Below are 13,587 nucleotides of genomic sequence, written 5' to 3' on the forward strand. Positions count from 1 at the left end.
CCAGAGGCTAAGTGTCACACTTGGAGTCACATGGAACAGCACCTGAAGACCCACCCACCTGCCTCTCCAGAGACACCAGCAGCCACAGATACCAGCAGCAAGTAGCAGCAGCAGAGGGCAGCAGCTTTAAAGACCAGGGAGAAAGGGGCAAACGTGGATTTTATCTGCTTCTTCTTAGCTGCTGTTTTCTTTTATCTTTTACATTCTTTTACACTGTTGTACATTTTATATCCTAACATTTTAATATGTGCCTGGGAGGACTATTGAGCAACTCAGGGGGTCGGGGAGGTGCCACTATAACTGTGGTCACGGGCAGGGGGAGGTACGGCGTTGGGGGATTAACAGGCCAGCTGAGAAGAGGGGCTAGACACCTTACAGCTGTCCTCTCTTCTGGTTCTTCCCCCAACCTGATGGTTCCTGGCAGCCTTACCAGTCTGCCCTCGGGTCTGGTGCTGCTGCTGCTGAATGCCAGGTCGGCCCAAAATAAAATCTCCCTCATCCATGATTTGATTGTGGATGAGGGGGCTGACCTGGCATGTATTACTGTGACCTGGGTGGGGGAACTGGGAGGGGTCACTCTCTCCCCGCTGTGCCCTCCTGGGTACTCGGTGCAGCACCAGCACCGACTTGAGGGTCGGGGATTGGGGTTGCCATGGTCTATAGGAATTCAATCTCCCTCTGCAGGGTTCCTGCTCATTCGAGTGCAGATCTTGAGTGCTTGTACCTTGTGCTGGGTACCCGGGACAGATTAGGGGTTCTGTTGGTGTACCGCCCACCGTACACGAACAGAAACTCAGGTATTTCTGGGGGGCAGGAAATGTGCACTCGCAGAAACAACACGAGCTCTGAAAAATGCTTCCTGCGCCAGGGGAGAAATAAACGATGCAATATGATCGCCCCCATATTGCAGATGGCCAAGGCCGGGGAAGGCTGAAAGATAGAATACCCATTTTATAGGGGTGGGGCTGAGACACAGTGGCTTGCGACAACAACCCTGCAGTGTAGTCAGTGTTAATGTCCCTGTATTGCCGTCCTCGTGTGTGGGGGTGTGCTGACGGTGAAGAGAGACTGCCTGCCTGCAACACTGTAATATAATCCAGATAAATCTAGTCAATGTGCCGCTACCACTGTCCCTCGCTGCGCTTTCTTGAACGCGGACACGCAAGTTGCGCTCCCGTAGAGATCGAAGGGAATCCCAAACAGAACCAAAAATGCAAGAGGGTGGGATATTCTCACCTTTTCCTACCTCTACAGGCGAGTGCGGAGGGGAGGGGGAGAGTGAGTGAACAGGACTGCGGAGCCTGCGCAGTGCTGCACCCAGCGTGGCGTGCGGCGGATGAAACGAAGCGGGAGGGTGCTCTGCGCCTGCGCAGTGCAGCGGTGGGCGGAGAGGAGGGCGTGGCCGCGGCTAATAAGCGGCCGGCGTGGGGCGGTGCCGCGCAGCGCGCGTCTCCTCCGCTCTCTGCTCTCGCGGCCCCACGCTTTCGCGGAGCCGGGCTGGAGCGGGCACCATGGCCGGCTACAGCGTGGAGGAGCGCGGCTGCCCCAACAGCCTGGACTACAGGCTCTACTTCAGTGAGTCCTGCTGGGCCGGGCTGGCGAGGAGCAGGGCTGAGAAGCCTTCCCACCGAAGGCGGCCCCCGCGCGCGCGTGAATGCGAGTATGAATGGAAGGGGCGAGCGGCGTGCCTGTTCCTCCGGAGGCTGTTCATGGGGCGGCAAGCAGCCAGCCTGGGGAAGCCGCCGCTGCTGCGGGGCTTCTCCGTTTGTGCCTCGGCTGCGCCTGGAGCCTCCTCGTTCAAAGAAATGATGACAAGCCAGCATCATAAAAACGCAGCAGAGTCGACCTTTGGCGTTATTGATGATGACGAAGGATAAAGTAATTCCATAACAGTAATATGCAATCCTAAGCATGCTGGGGAGTCAAGCCGCATTGATCACAGTGGGGCGTATTTGTGGGCAATGATAATAACTTTATGTTATTAATGTCAGTTATTGTTTTATATTATTAATGTCAAAGGTCGGCCCTGTAAAGCTTTTATAATGCTGATTCATAATTATTTCATCGAGCAGGTTCTGGGGCACGGCCAAGTAGTTGCTGTGGATGTTAGACTTTTATTTCTGGTGTTAGAACTGCTGTCACTTAGTGACTGTGCAATCCTGTACATATCTACCCAGAAGTAAGTTGCACTGCTTTCAGTAGGGTTTCCTCCCGGGCAAGTGGGTATGGGATTGCAGCCCAAGACACTTGCAGCATAGTCCTATGCATGCTTACTTGGAAATAAATCCCACTGAATTCATTGGGACTTATTCCCATTTTCCATGTTCTTTGGGGCTTTATCCTGTATAGCTTGAGGTTTGAAAATGGGCAGGAAGTCCCCAGTTCAAATCTTGCCTCACACTCAGTGGTGTTAGGCAACCCGCTTTCTGTTTCATAGCCTCGGTCAGCACTCTCACTGCAATCTGCAATGGAGATGATGTTGTCCTCCCTCACATGGCTATTGTAAGGTTTACAGCAAGCTAATGTATGTGAAGCACTTTGGACATTCTAAGGGGTTATTTTCTTTAATATTGAGAAGGATGGCCTAGTGCAATGGTGTTACCTCAAGAGGAGGAAGTAGCTTGTATATGGGATGCTCTAAAACAAGACAAGAATGGTAGGTCATCCTTTTTTACATACCTGGTTGTTATACAGGCATGCACAAATTATTTTTTTAAAGAAGGGTGACAAATTGTGAAGACCAAGGGTAATGCATGCATGGTGCCAGCAAGTTGATTTTATGCCTTCCAGCCTAGCTAGTGATGCAGAACCTCAGGCATGTAGGCCAAATCCAGCCCTCTGGGGATGTCAGTCTAGCCCTCTGGTGTTTCCAGAAGACCATATCCCTTTATCCCGACCACTGAATGTCTAGTGGTTTCCTGACTTTTGTGCAGTTCTAGCCCCATTCTAAAAGAGTGAAGTGCTTCTCCTAAGGCTGAGTTACTGGTATTAAGAGCTTTAAGCTAAAATATGCTGGTATTCTTTGCCCCTTTTGCCTTTGATTCTGCCCTCTTTTGCCTCTGGCTCCCCCTACCACTGGAATGCGCCCCTCCCAAGAGCTCAGAAATGGAATTCAGTCCTTGAGGTGAACAACATGACGGAGTGAGCTCCCGTCTTCAGCCCCAGCTGCTGCCAACCTAGCAGTTCAAAAGCAAGACATTGCAAGTAGATAAATAGGTACCGCCTCGGCAGGAAAGGTAACAGCGTTCCGTGCACCTTGGTGTTCAGTCATGCCGGCCACATGACCACGAAGCGTCTTCGGACAGCGCTGGCTCTTCGGCTTAGAAACGGGGATGAGCACCGCATCCTAGAGTCGGACACGACTGGTTGGGGACACCTTTACCTCTTACCTTTACTCCTATATTTGTGTGTGGGGGGGTTGTCTCTGATGTATTTCCCCACCCCCCAATTCCATTAGGCTGTTAGGGTTGTTTAAATGGTTCTTTGGGGTGCCTAATTAGGATAGGAGGGAAAATAATTCCTTGACCCAAACAAATACCCCATTCCACCAAAGGGACTATATAAGATGTGCCTCCTTCACATGCTCTTCATAGCTTACATGATCTCAGAGTGGCAGGGAGAATTGGGGTGGGGATGTGTTCCTGGCACTTCCTGAAACTCTCCCCAGCACCACAATTGAGCACTATAATGCGATGTGGAGGGGGATTTCCTTACTACTTAGATTCTTTGCTGGCCTCCAATTATTAATCCAGATGTTTTACTGAAAGATTTCTTAAGGTGGCTTACAGAAGAATAAAATTTTATCCTGTGGAATGTTTCATGTAATAGAAGTAGCTCTGAGTAGGTCCAAAGAGTATCTTCCCCTACACTTGTTGGTAGGGGTACCACACATTTGAGATTCAGGTGCAGATTCCATATCTAAGGGTGTGGCTTCCAGAATAGGTTTAAATCCTGGCACCTCTCATCATGAAATATGCCTATTGTATCCTACTGGAGGGGAGGCATCTATTCTGGAAGATGTGTGGAGAGGAGATGGAATCTGGTGGGGGAGTTTAGAAGGAGATGCAAATATAGAGTGACACCTGCCCTCAAAATCTCTGGCAAGGAACTTGGGCTCTAGAGAAGGGTGAATTCCTACTCCAAGGTGCTAGAAGTTAGAAGGGGTATAATGCTTGCCATGAAATCTGTGTTGTGAGGATTTGGGGTGGTTTGTGATGGTGGTAGTTTAATTAGTGCTTTGGGCTACAAAACTTTGCATTCCAGATGAGTTAAGCTGAAATAATTATAGCCCTTTAAAAATGCTCTCAATTTCTTACTGTGGGTGAGAATTACCCAGATCTGCTACTTTCAAGGGTAGTTAAAAGCTGCTCGTGGTTAAACCATGTAACTTTTGGATGAGTGCTTTGACAGAGGAAGTCCAGAAAGTATTACAGTGGGGTAATGCCTGATTCTTTTGAGGGCTAGAGATGGGTATGTGACATAAATCTGGCTTGTGGGTGCCTGGTAAAAGGGGTTACCTGTGGGTCAACTGGGGGAGTAACCTATGATTTAGGCAAGAGCAACCCAGAAGGGGTGGAATAGAGTCTTTGTGTATGTGATGTTTGGGTTTCGAAACCCAAACTTTTGGTGCCCTGCTAGCTGGCAGGTGAGCTATTTTGATCCAACTCTCCCCCATTCAACAAATAGCCCTTGGGTTAAAGTCTGAACAGACAGATATGGGCAGTGAATGTGGCTGCATAACTAAAGCCTCCTACAGTATAATCCCTTAAGTCAATTTTCTTTGCTTTCTGGCAGTGCCCCACTCCCAAACAGTTTCAGTTTTCATTGTGCAGGGAAAAGTTTGGTAAGAATATGAGATCATCCAAAGATTACTTAATTAGTTTGCCTTGGCAGCAATAAACGTGATCATAAACTGAGTTGCTGGGGTCAGACTACCATCGTCCCCTTAAATTAAAGTTTTCTAAACCCAGTCAGGCAATACTTTTATTGGGGACAATCAAAATGTCAAAGCAGGGTGCCAGTCACCTTAAGAGACATGGATGGAACAACTTATGCAGGCACTGGGACAAGGGAATTCATATGCCAGAACCCATGTGCTGCATGTGTTAATGGCAGAAAAATGTATTTAAAGAGAATTCTCCAAGCTATATACTCTTCTCTTCTGATTTGAGAAATAAAGTGTTAGCAATTTTTAGATTACTATAGACTGCTGTAGAACTCTGCAGAGGTAATGTCAAAGTAAAACCAGGAAGCTGACAAATTAATATTTCTTCAGTTAATATATACACGACATACAGAGAGCTTGCATTCTATAAGCATATCTTTTCCTGCCTGCTACTGGAAAAACCCTTTCCCACTTGAGCCTGATTGGACTATATGAAGGTGTCTGTCCTGCAATCCTAATTTAACTGGAAGTAGGGCTTGCCTTGATGGTTGTTACAACTTTGCAAATCTAGGGATGTTACTAGCCCACGAAGTTTAGCTAGCTTACTAGTCCATATACCCCTCAATTAAAATAATAACTTATGGTACATTAATAGTTTGGGAGGGAAACACTTCAGATGCTTAGAGGTGATTCTTTCTCACCAGAGGAGTGGCTGTTCTCAAGCCTGTTAAGAAATAGACTTCAGCTGTGGTCAGACAACATGCTGACCTACACTCAGTGGTTGTGTGTGGGTTGTTTTGAACCGGGTTTTTTTTTTGTTGAACTGTGGGTTATCATGTTCTCTGAATGCCTCCAGGGTGGCTTGTTAACCATGTAGTGTGGCTTGTTAACCACACCGAACAGCCTGACAACAAACCATGGGTTCTCAAAGTGGCTTATTTGAGAAAATAAGTCACCCTGCATGGTTAACAAGCCAGCATGGCTGCATTCAGACAACACTAAACCATGGTTCAACAAACAACCCGTGGTTCAAAACAACCTACACTCACCCATTGAGGGGGTGTTCACAGTTGATGGGTGACTAGCCATGCAGGGTGGGTGGTTCTGCCAACAACCCACCCTGCGTGGTTAGGGCACCCCCCCAGACCTTCAGGCAAACAAGCCACTATGCATGGCTTGTTTGCCCCCTTGTCCCCCCTCCTCCTCAGTCATCCACCTGGCACCCCAGAGGACCTGGCAGCAGATCAGTCTTCTCTGCTGCCAAGTCCTGCTTCCCAGGTCCAGTCACAGTCTTGATTGCAGTTGGAGCCTCCCTTTAGTTTCCTGGTCCCATTTTTGTGCAAAAACAGGACTGGCAACTGGGCAACTTACAGGGTGCAGGAGGGGCAAGCCTGTATTGATCCCCTTCCCCAGAAAGATCCCTCAGGCCTCCTCCATTTGAGAATCGTCAAAACGGAGCTGGAGAGGGTGATATTTAAGGTGCTTTTAAGTTCCTATAGGCTTCTATAGGCATCTATAGGAGCCCTGTGGTGAAAGGGGGTGGTGGTGAAAAGGGGGGGTGGAGACCCACCCCTGCAAAGATCTGTGTTGCCCCAAGGATTCTTGGCAGGGGGTGAGTTCCCCCCTTTCCCACACAGGGCACCCTTACATCTCATTGGGTTGCATTGGGGATATTAAGGTGCCCTGTGAAGGAAATTGGCAGAACAAACCTGTTTTTTTTGGGAAGGAGGGGGTGCTGGGTGTGTGTGTGCGGGGAATCCTGAAGGGACTCCTCCACCAAGGCATGAATAGGAAATCTGCTGGTAAGTGGGTAATTTTAACCCTTCTTTCTCCCACTGTGCAGGGTGGTGGAAAAGAAGTTAAAATCACCCACTTAACTGCAGGTTTCCTAGTTCTGCTATGGTTGGGGAGTGGGAGCTCCCCCACATGACCCCCACTCCCCCAGCACCCCCTCCTTCCCGTAAAAGATCATCCCTCAAATAAATCCCCCAAGCTTTAAATCCCAATGCATAGGCTTGCGCTGGGATTAAAGCACCCTTCCTGAAAGGGGAGGAATCTCCCCACCATGGGTCCTGTTGCCCCAGGGGCCCATGGTGGGTGATGAGGGCACGTCAAATCCCCATGTAACCCTGTGGAGGTGATTTTCATAGACCTGCGTGGGGATTTAAAGCACCCAGTCCTGAAAATTAGATTGGGGGAATCTAACCTTCCACCATGGGTCCTGTTGCCCCAAGGGCCCATTGTGGAGGGTGGGATTCCCTCCCCCTCATCTGATTTTTGTGAGGGGGCACATTTTCCCCCCAGCCCCGTTTGTGTATGAAATGGGGCTGGGAAAATAAAAAAGGGGCTCTAACTGCAAAGAAGATTGTGATTGGACCTGGGAAGGGGGGATCGGCGGCGACAATGAGGGTGGGTGAAAGTCCCTCCAAGATATCGTTTGGACATCATTGAAGGGGCTGTCACTGGCAAGGGGAGAAGGGCTCGGGCAGCGGCAACCCATTGTGGGTGAAACAACCCCTACTACAGATCGTGTGTTGTCAGGGTGGGTTGTTTGGGAGAAACAACCCACCCAGATAAGAATGGTGCCCGTTCAGATGACATGCTAACCAACAATGATTTGTTCCAGAAAACATACATTTGTTGGTTGACGTGTCGTGCGAACCCAGTTAGAGTGTGGGTTAACGTGGTCTTAGACAAGAGGCATAAAAAGTCTGCTTTGAAGGCTATATGTACCCTGTCTAGTACTCAGGTGCACATTTCCTATAATTCAAAAGGAAAAAAGAGGTAATGCCACCTGCAGGAAGTCTAGCTCTGCCCTTTTCAATTAAGACAAGGTATCACTGAATATACTAGTGCTGAGAGGAAGCAGTGTTATCTCCAGGATCTTCATCAGGAAAGGACCTTAATTTAGCTCTGGGCCCTTAGCCATTTGCCTCTTTAGCAAAGATTCTTATTTTCCTACACATGAGAAAGAGGTGATTGGTGGCCTTGGATGGAGGCAAAGATGATAGAACTCCTAGCAACTTTCTCCCAGTTGTAGAAATCTCATGAGATGCCCTTAGACAAGGAGATTGCAAGGAGCCTGTTATTTTCCATTTGGAATGTTTCAGATCTTCAGAGGTAGCATTCTTTTGCAAGCATGTGTCATGTAAATTGGTCTCCAAAGTGGTTTTTCATATGCTCATGAAATTATATCATTTAGAGATAAAAAGGGCTAGTAACTATTTTATATTTCTTTTTCTGTACAGCCCTCGCATGTTGGCCTGGGATGCACTATTACATTTCTGTTAATCAACTTGTTGCTGGTTTTACTGTATCTTGGGGTGCTGAATTGGGTTAAGTGAAGAGGCAGCAATTTCCTAAACCTTTCTGCAAGAACAGTGACAAGGTCAAATCCAGCAGGAGAATATCTAAAATTCAGGGTGTGCTTGCTGCTAGTCAGAAGGAAACTAAGCTAGTTTTAATGCTGAATAATTTGCTGTTTGGCGCCCCCGCGGTCATATTCCTAAGTGCCAAAGCCATTGCAGGGTGTGTATTTTTTTATTAAATTCAGGAAGGGGTCCACTCTTTGAGGTCTTGGATAGTGAAGGGCATGCCATAGTCTCTTTTGCTTAAAATAAGTATAACTTGCTTTGCTAAATTATTAAAAATAAAGAATACAAATAAGCCATCAAAATGTTCAAGGCACTGCAAAATATTTTTCGATTAGATCATCCATTCAAAATATAAAACTGTTGCAGTTGAAAGTGGCAGATCATATCAATCCCCTCCCTGTTTTTGCTAAACTACCGCATGAGAAGTTTAGTCATAACAAGGCTGTCCGGGGTTCTTATTAAACAGATGTCCTAATATAATGAAGATCTGATCTGATTAAACGTCTTAAAAGCAGAAAATAAAATATGACCCTAGACTGGCCTTCCAGACCGTAATGTTCGGAGCACGACCTTCTAGATTTACTTTCTGTTTTGTTATGAGGCAGACAACTAATACAACACCTACTGTAGTAAACACTCAGAGGAATGAAAGTGGAAGGAGTACAGTAAAATTATATGCCACATGAATAAAGATGAAATACTGCGTTGCCAAGTCATGAGTATTCTGACAGTTCATAAAGATGGCAAAGAGCCTACAGGTGTCCATTTTACGTAGCTACAAAACCAAAGTGAAACACATTTAACTGCCTTATATTGGGTTAGACCATTGGTCTATCCAAAATAGCGTTCTCTGACTCCTGGAAGCTGTTCTCCAATGGTGTTTGCAAAGGTCACTCTCAGCCCTATTACCTAATATAATGTTAAGCAGAGATCTTCTGCTCATGCAGCATGTTCTCTATCACTGAGCTACAGCCCTACACCTAAGTATAACTAGGGCCTCCTTCATGTCTATACCAAGTCATGTGGGAGCTACTTTTCAGCTGTGATACTTTAATGCAGTTGCAATATGCTGGGTGAATATTGCAACAATGTGAGTGGGGCCAGTTTTGCATGCCTTCCCCACCCAACCAGCACCCCCACTGAGAGGAAGGCATACTGATTGGCTGGAAAAATGCACAAAATTTGCCCTGTCCACATTGTTGCAGTATTCACAAATGCACACACACTGCAGCTGTGTGGGATATTGGCATGGAGAAGTGATGCTGTATGCGTGAAGAGGGCTTAAAAGTAATGGGAATGTGGCATATGTTAAACTACATTAAAAAAGGACCCTCAGCATTGTCCACACTGTTTGATATATAGGAAAGCATTCTGTTGATATTTAAAGAAACAAACTAAACACTTATAAGGTAATGATATACCAGCCTCAGTTGTCCTTTGATAACAGACTGGAGTTTATTTACTTGTACTGGCCTTTCTCTAGGTCTGAAACAACGTTTTGGCATTTCCAGAAGATTTCATAGCTTACTCGTCAGGTAGAACTCTTCTTGAGATACCTAGGAGGGCTGAACTTCCTATGCTAGAAGTAGGGACACAAAATAAACAGCATGTAGGGTTAGCCCAAGTTCTATGCTGACAGGTTGGCTGAGGCCTCATAACCAGAGGCTACCGGTATTACTGGACTACTGGAGTTTTTGTACCTTGGAAACTGTGGGTGGACTTCTTGAAGCACTGCAGGTGGCTATGGGAACGTTAAGTCACATGTGGATGCCAGAAGTCATCTGTGCTGAGCAGCTGTCTATTGCATCTGATGCAGATGTCCCTAAGGATGCTTAGAGCTTTGGCAGTAACGCCTGCTGTTTTGGTACTCTGACTGTCTTGAGAAACTAGGACAGATAGGAACTCTATAAGACTTCTGTTGTTGCAGAGCAAAAGACAACTGCTATCAGAACCATGTTGATTTGTCTTTCTGTAGATGTTCAGATTCATTGGGCAAAATCCAAAGTTGCACAGAAGGACTTTCTCCTCTCTCCTGCAGACCCCCATGCCCGTCCAATGTGCACCAGAGGGTCCCTCAACCCTCCAGAGCATATTTTGAGGGTGTACAGGGGGCTGCAGGGTTAAGGGGCATTGCCCCCCCCCCCAGCATTCCGCTGATGGCAAGAGGAGCATTCCTTTGGTGTGAGAAGTTAATTATTATCCTTTAAACTATCTATGGTACTTTTATTCTAGTATTATGTTTATTAAATATAATTGAACAAATCATCTTCATTAGACTTTTTTCTTTTCCAGAAAATGATAAAGGACAATACATTTCTCCATTTCACGACATTCCGATCTATTCAGATGCTGGCAAGGTAATGTATGTGGTTATACTGAACAGTTTTGTGGTGTCCCACCTGCCTTCCCACAGGCTGTGTGAAGGTGGCTTAGTTACTAGATACCTTGTTCAACTTAAAGGGAAAAGCTGTTTGTATATATCTTAACAACTGCAACCTGACTTCGGATTGTGCTTGATAATTAAAGTAATTGCCATAGCTTTATTGAGCAATGCTCCTTAAGTAAAACTTGACATCAGGGTAGGAATAACCTCTGTAGTGTATTCATGCAAAGTAAAGACCCTGTTCATGCGTAACAGCGGCATACAGTGGCAATTTGTGGGCTAATTTAATTAACCCAGGAATAGCAGGGACATGCGCCACCTTCAATTTCCATCAAGAACCTACAAGTGTGGCATTCGTAGGTTGATTTCATGATGCCCGAAACCTTAGCATTTGGGGGTTGTTCATGGGTTAAACAACCCCAAGTTAACCTATGGTTTGTTGAGTTAAATTGGGGTTGTTTTACCCACAAACAACCCCAAATGCCCAGGTTCAGATGTGTCCTGTGCAGTGTGCTTCCCCACAATTCGTGGGTTGGCTAATTAACCCACAAATCGCTGCCAGATGCCATCATTACGCCCAAACTGGGCCAAAGTGTTTCTTAAGCAGGGCTGAGGAGAAAGATCGGTTACCAAAATTACACTCTGGTCATACCTTAGCCCTAGTCCTGTATTTGCTCTCTTTACTTTAGAAGCAGCTTCCAGCTAGTCCTACTTTCCAGTGGGAAGAAATGTGGAGCTGTCTCCTCTTCCTGCTGAGCTGGGGCTCTTGAAGGGAAGATATCTCCTACAGCAGGATACTGCCGAAATGAAAAACCTTTTGTGCTGATGTTTGAAGTGGCATTTGGTTCACCCAGTACTTGTGGGCTCTAAGTGTATCTTGTCCATTTCCATATTTATAGGGAATTCACTTTTTTTCAATCCATGTAAAAATCTTTCCCTACAGCTTGTGTGGTACTTGAGTGTTTCATTTCTAGCAACCTGTCTAAGAACATATTTGTAAATGACAGCTTGCTTCAGATGTAACAATCTGTCCGTAAACCTCAATTTATTGGGCCAAGAATGTATCTTATCTTGTGTCCAAGTGCGCAGTCCTCGCCCCTTCCCATCTCCCCCACACGCCCTGCTTTGGTGCATCTATCCTGGTTTGTTTAACCCAGTTTTCCTTACATCTCAACTGGGAAACTGATGTAATCATTGCTTACAAACCGGGATATCAAAACAGGATTGACTGCTTGAACATAAGGCATATCCTTGACCCAGTAAACCGTGGTTTATTGGACCGAGAGCATTATGTTTTAAATGAAACAATGTTTGCTTGGCATCTTATGTAGTTTATGCTAGAACATTTGTGAGAATTCAGCAAATAGGTTAGAGGCATTATATAACTTGGTGCAGTGAAATCTTCACATGTTAACTTTCAGAAAATGTTAAGCTAAACTGTCAAGTTATTTGGGCAGCCCAAATGTTGTCGAACAGGACAGGGAAGTAATGTTCTTGTTGGTACATGACAAGTTTTTTTAATTAGTTGAAATGTGTGCTATAAATTTAATGAGACTCCAAAGCAGCTAATAAAACATATTTAAAATAGCATAAAATTGTACCAAAGTTTTAAAACTCCCTTGGGCAAGTTTTTTATGCACATGTGTTCTTAAATATAAAGTTTGAGGTCGGAGTTCTAAATGATTTTGCAAGAATGACCTTGGTGCCACATTTTTTTGTCTGTGTATTCAACCAGCTTAGCTTGCAGAACAGTAGACAAAATAGAATTGGAGAAGAAAGCATGTGTTCTAGTTTGGAAGACTGATAATCTAGATACACTGACAGTGGTTTAAAGCAAAGCCAAGCTCTGAGAGGAAGCAAGAACAGCTGGATTCAAAGCCATGAGTGTAAGGATAACCCAAATAAAGTTTGTTCAACACAGTAGAAGAAAATCTGATTGGATGTCGGAGCTGGCTAGAATGGAGAGATGAGAAGTAGAATCTCAGTTAATTTTAGATCTGAACATATCATAAATGTATTGGCCACCGGAACTATGCTTTTGCATGGCATAACTCATTAAAAGTGAAAACTAATTGCACTTGGAAACAGTGGAATAGGACTTGGTTGCAGGGGTGTCACTAAGCCTGGGCCCAAGGGGCCCTGGCCCTGAATTCTGCATTGAGCAGGGGGTTGGACTTGATGGTCTTGTAGGCCCCTCCCAACCCTACTATTCTATGAATCTATTTCACAGGGCCCCAGATCTTTTCCACAGAGCCCTATGTGACAATTGGTGCCAATATAATTTTTTTTCTCAGTTTAATTGCCGTGCAGGGGATAATTTTCGGGGGGGGGGGTTGCAGCTGGCAAGGGAAGGATTAACTCTCCTCACATGCTTCAGCATCCTTGAAAATCTTCCCCTGCTTAGCAGTTAATCTTAGAAAAAACGCTTTTTCTATTGGTTTGAAATTATTTGGGACAGGGTGCAAATTAGCTGAAGATTTTTATCTGAGATTATTTGGATGAGAAATTAATTAGCTGGCTTTGCGTTGTGTGAAATTTAAATAAACCCTTGTAATTATTTCTAAATTTGCAAATATAGACATAAATTAGGACATGCAGATATTATGCAGATTTTTGTATGGACACAAATCTGGTTGTAATTAACTTTTGACAATTTGTATTCTTTGTTTCGTATGTTAGGAAAGGTTCCTCCTGTGCAAGCACCGGGTCATTACTGACCCCTAGAGGGATGCCGCTTTCGCTGGCGTTTTCATGGCAGACTGTAGCGGGGTGGTTCGCCATTGCCTTCCCCAGTCGGGACTACCTTTCCCCCAGCAAGCTGGGTACTCATTTTACTGACCTCGGAAGGATGGAGGGCTGAGTCGACCTGAGCCAGCTACCTGGGACCCGGCTTCCATTTGGATCGAACTCAGGTCGTGGGGAGAGTTTCAGTTGCAATACTGCTG

General features: G+C 45.6%; 1 protein-coding gene across 2 annotated transcripts in view; it reads left to right on the top strand.

Moving 5' to 3' along the window:
- The first annotated feature begins 1,480 nt into the window (after positions 1-1,480).
- The window catches only part of PPA1 (inorganic pyrophosphatase 1), a 30,494-nt gene continuing 18,387 nt past the window's right edge, over positions 1,481-13,587 (top strand). The window contains exons 1-2 of one of the 2 annotated variants that reach the window (XM_084845570.1): positions 1,481-1,575; positions 10,552-10,616. In XM_084845570.1, coding sequence (XP_084701696.1) covers positions 1,512-1,575; positions 10,552-10,616 — 129 coding nt within the window. In that variant the 5' untranslated portion in view covers positions 1,481-1,511. Of the gene's footprint in view, positions 1,576-10,551; positions 10,617-13,404; positions 13,465-13,587 lie in introns of those variants that run through there. The other variant, XM_084845571.1, reaches the window with a different exon arrangement.

The sequence above is a fragment of the Heloderma suspectum genome, chromosome 3 (assembly GCF_057233095.1).
Source record: "Heloderma suspectum isolate Gila_16-S chromosome 3, 16-S_ref, whole genome shotgun sequence".
NCBI classification, from domain to species: domain Eukaryota; kingdom Metazoa; phylum Chordata; class Lepidosauria; order Squamata; family Helodermatidae; genus Heloderma; species Heloderma suspectum.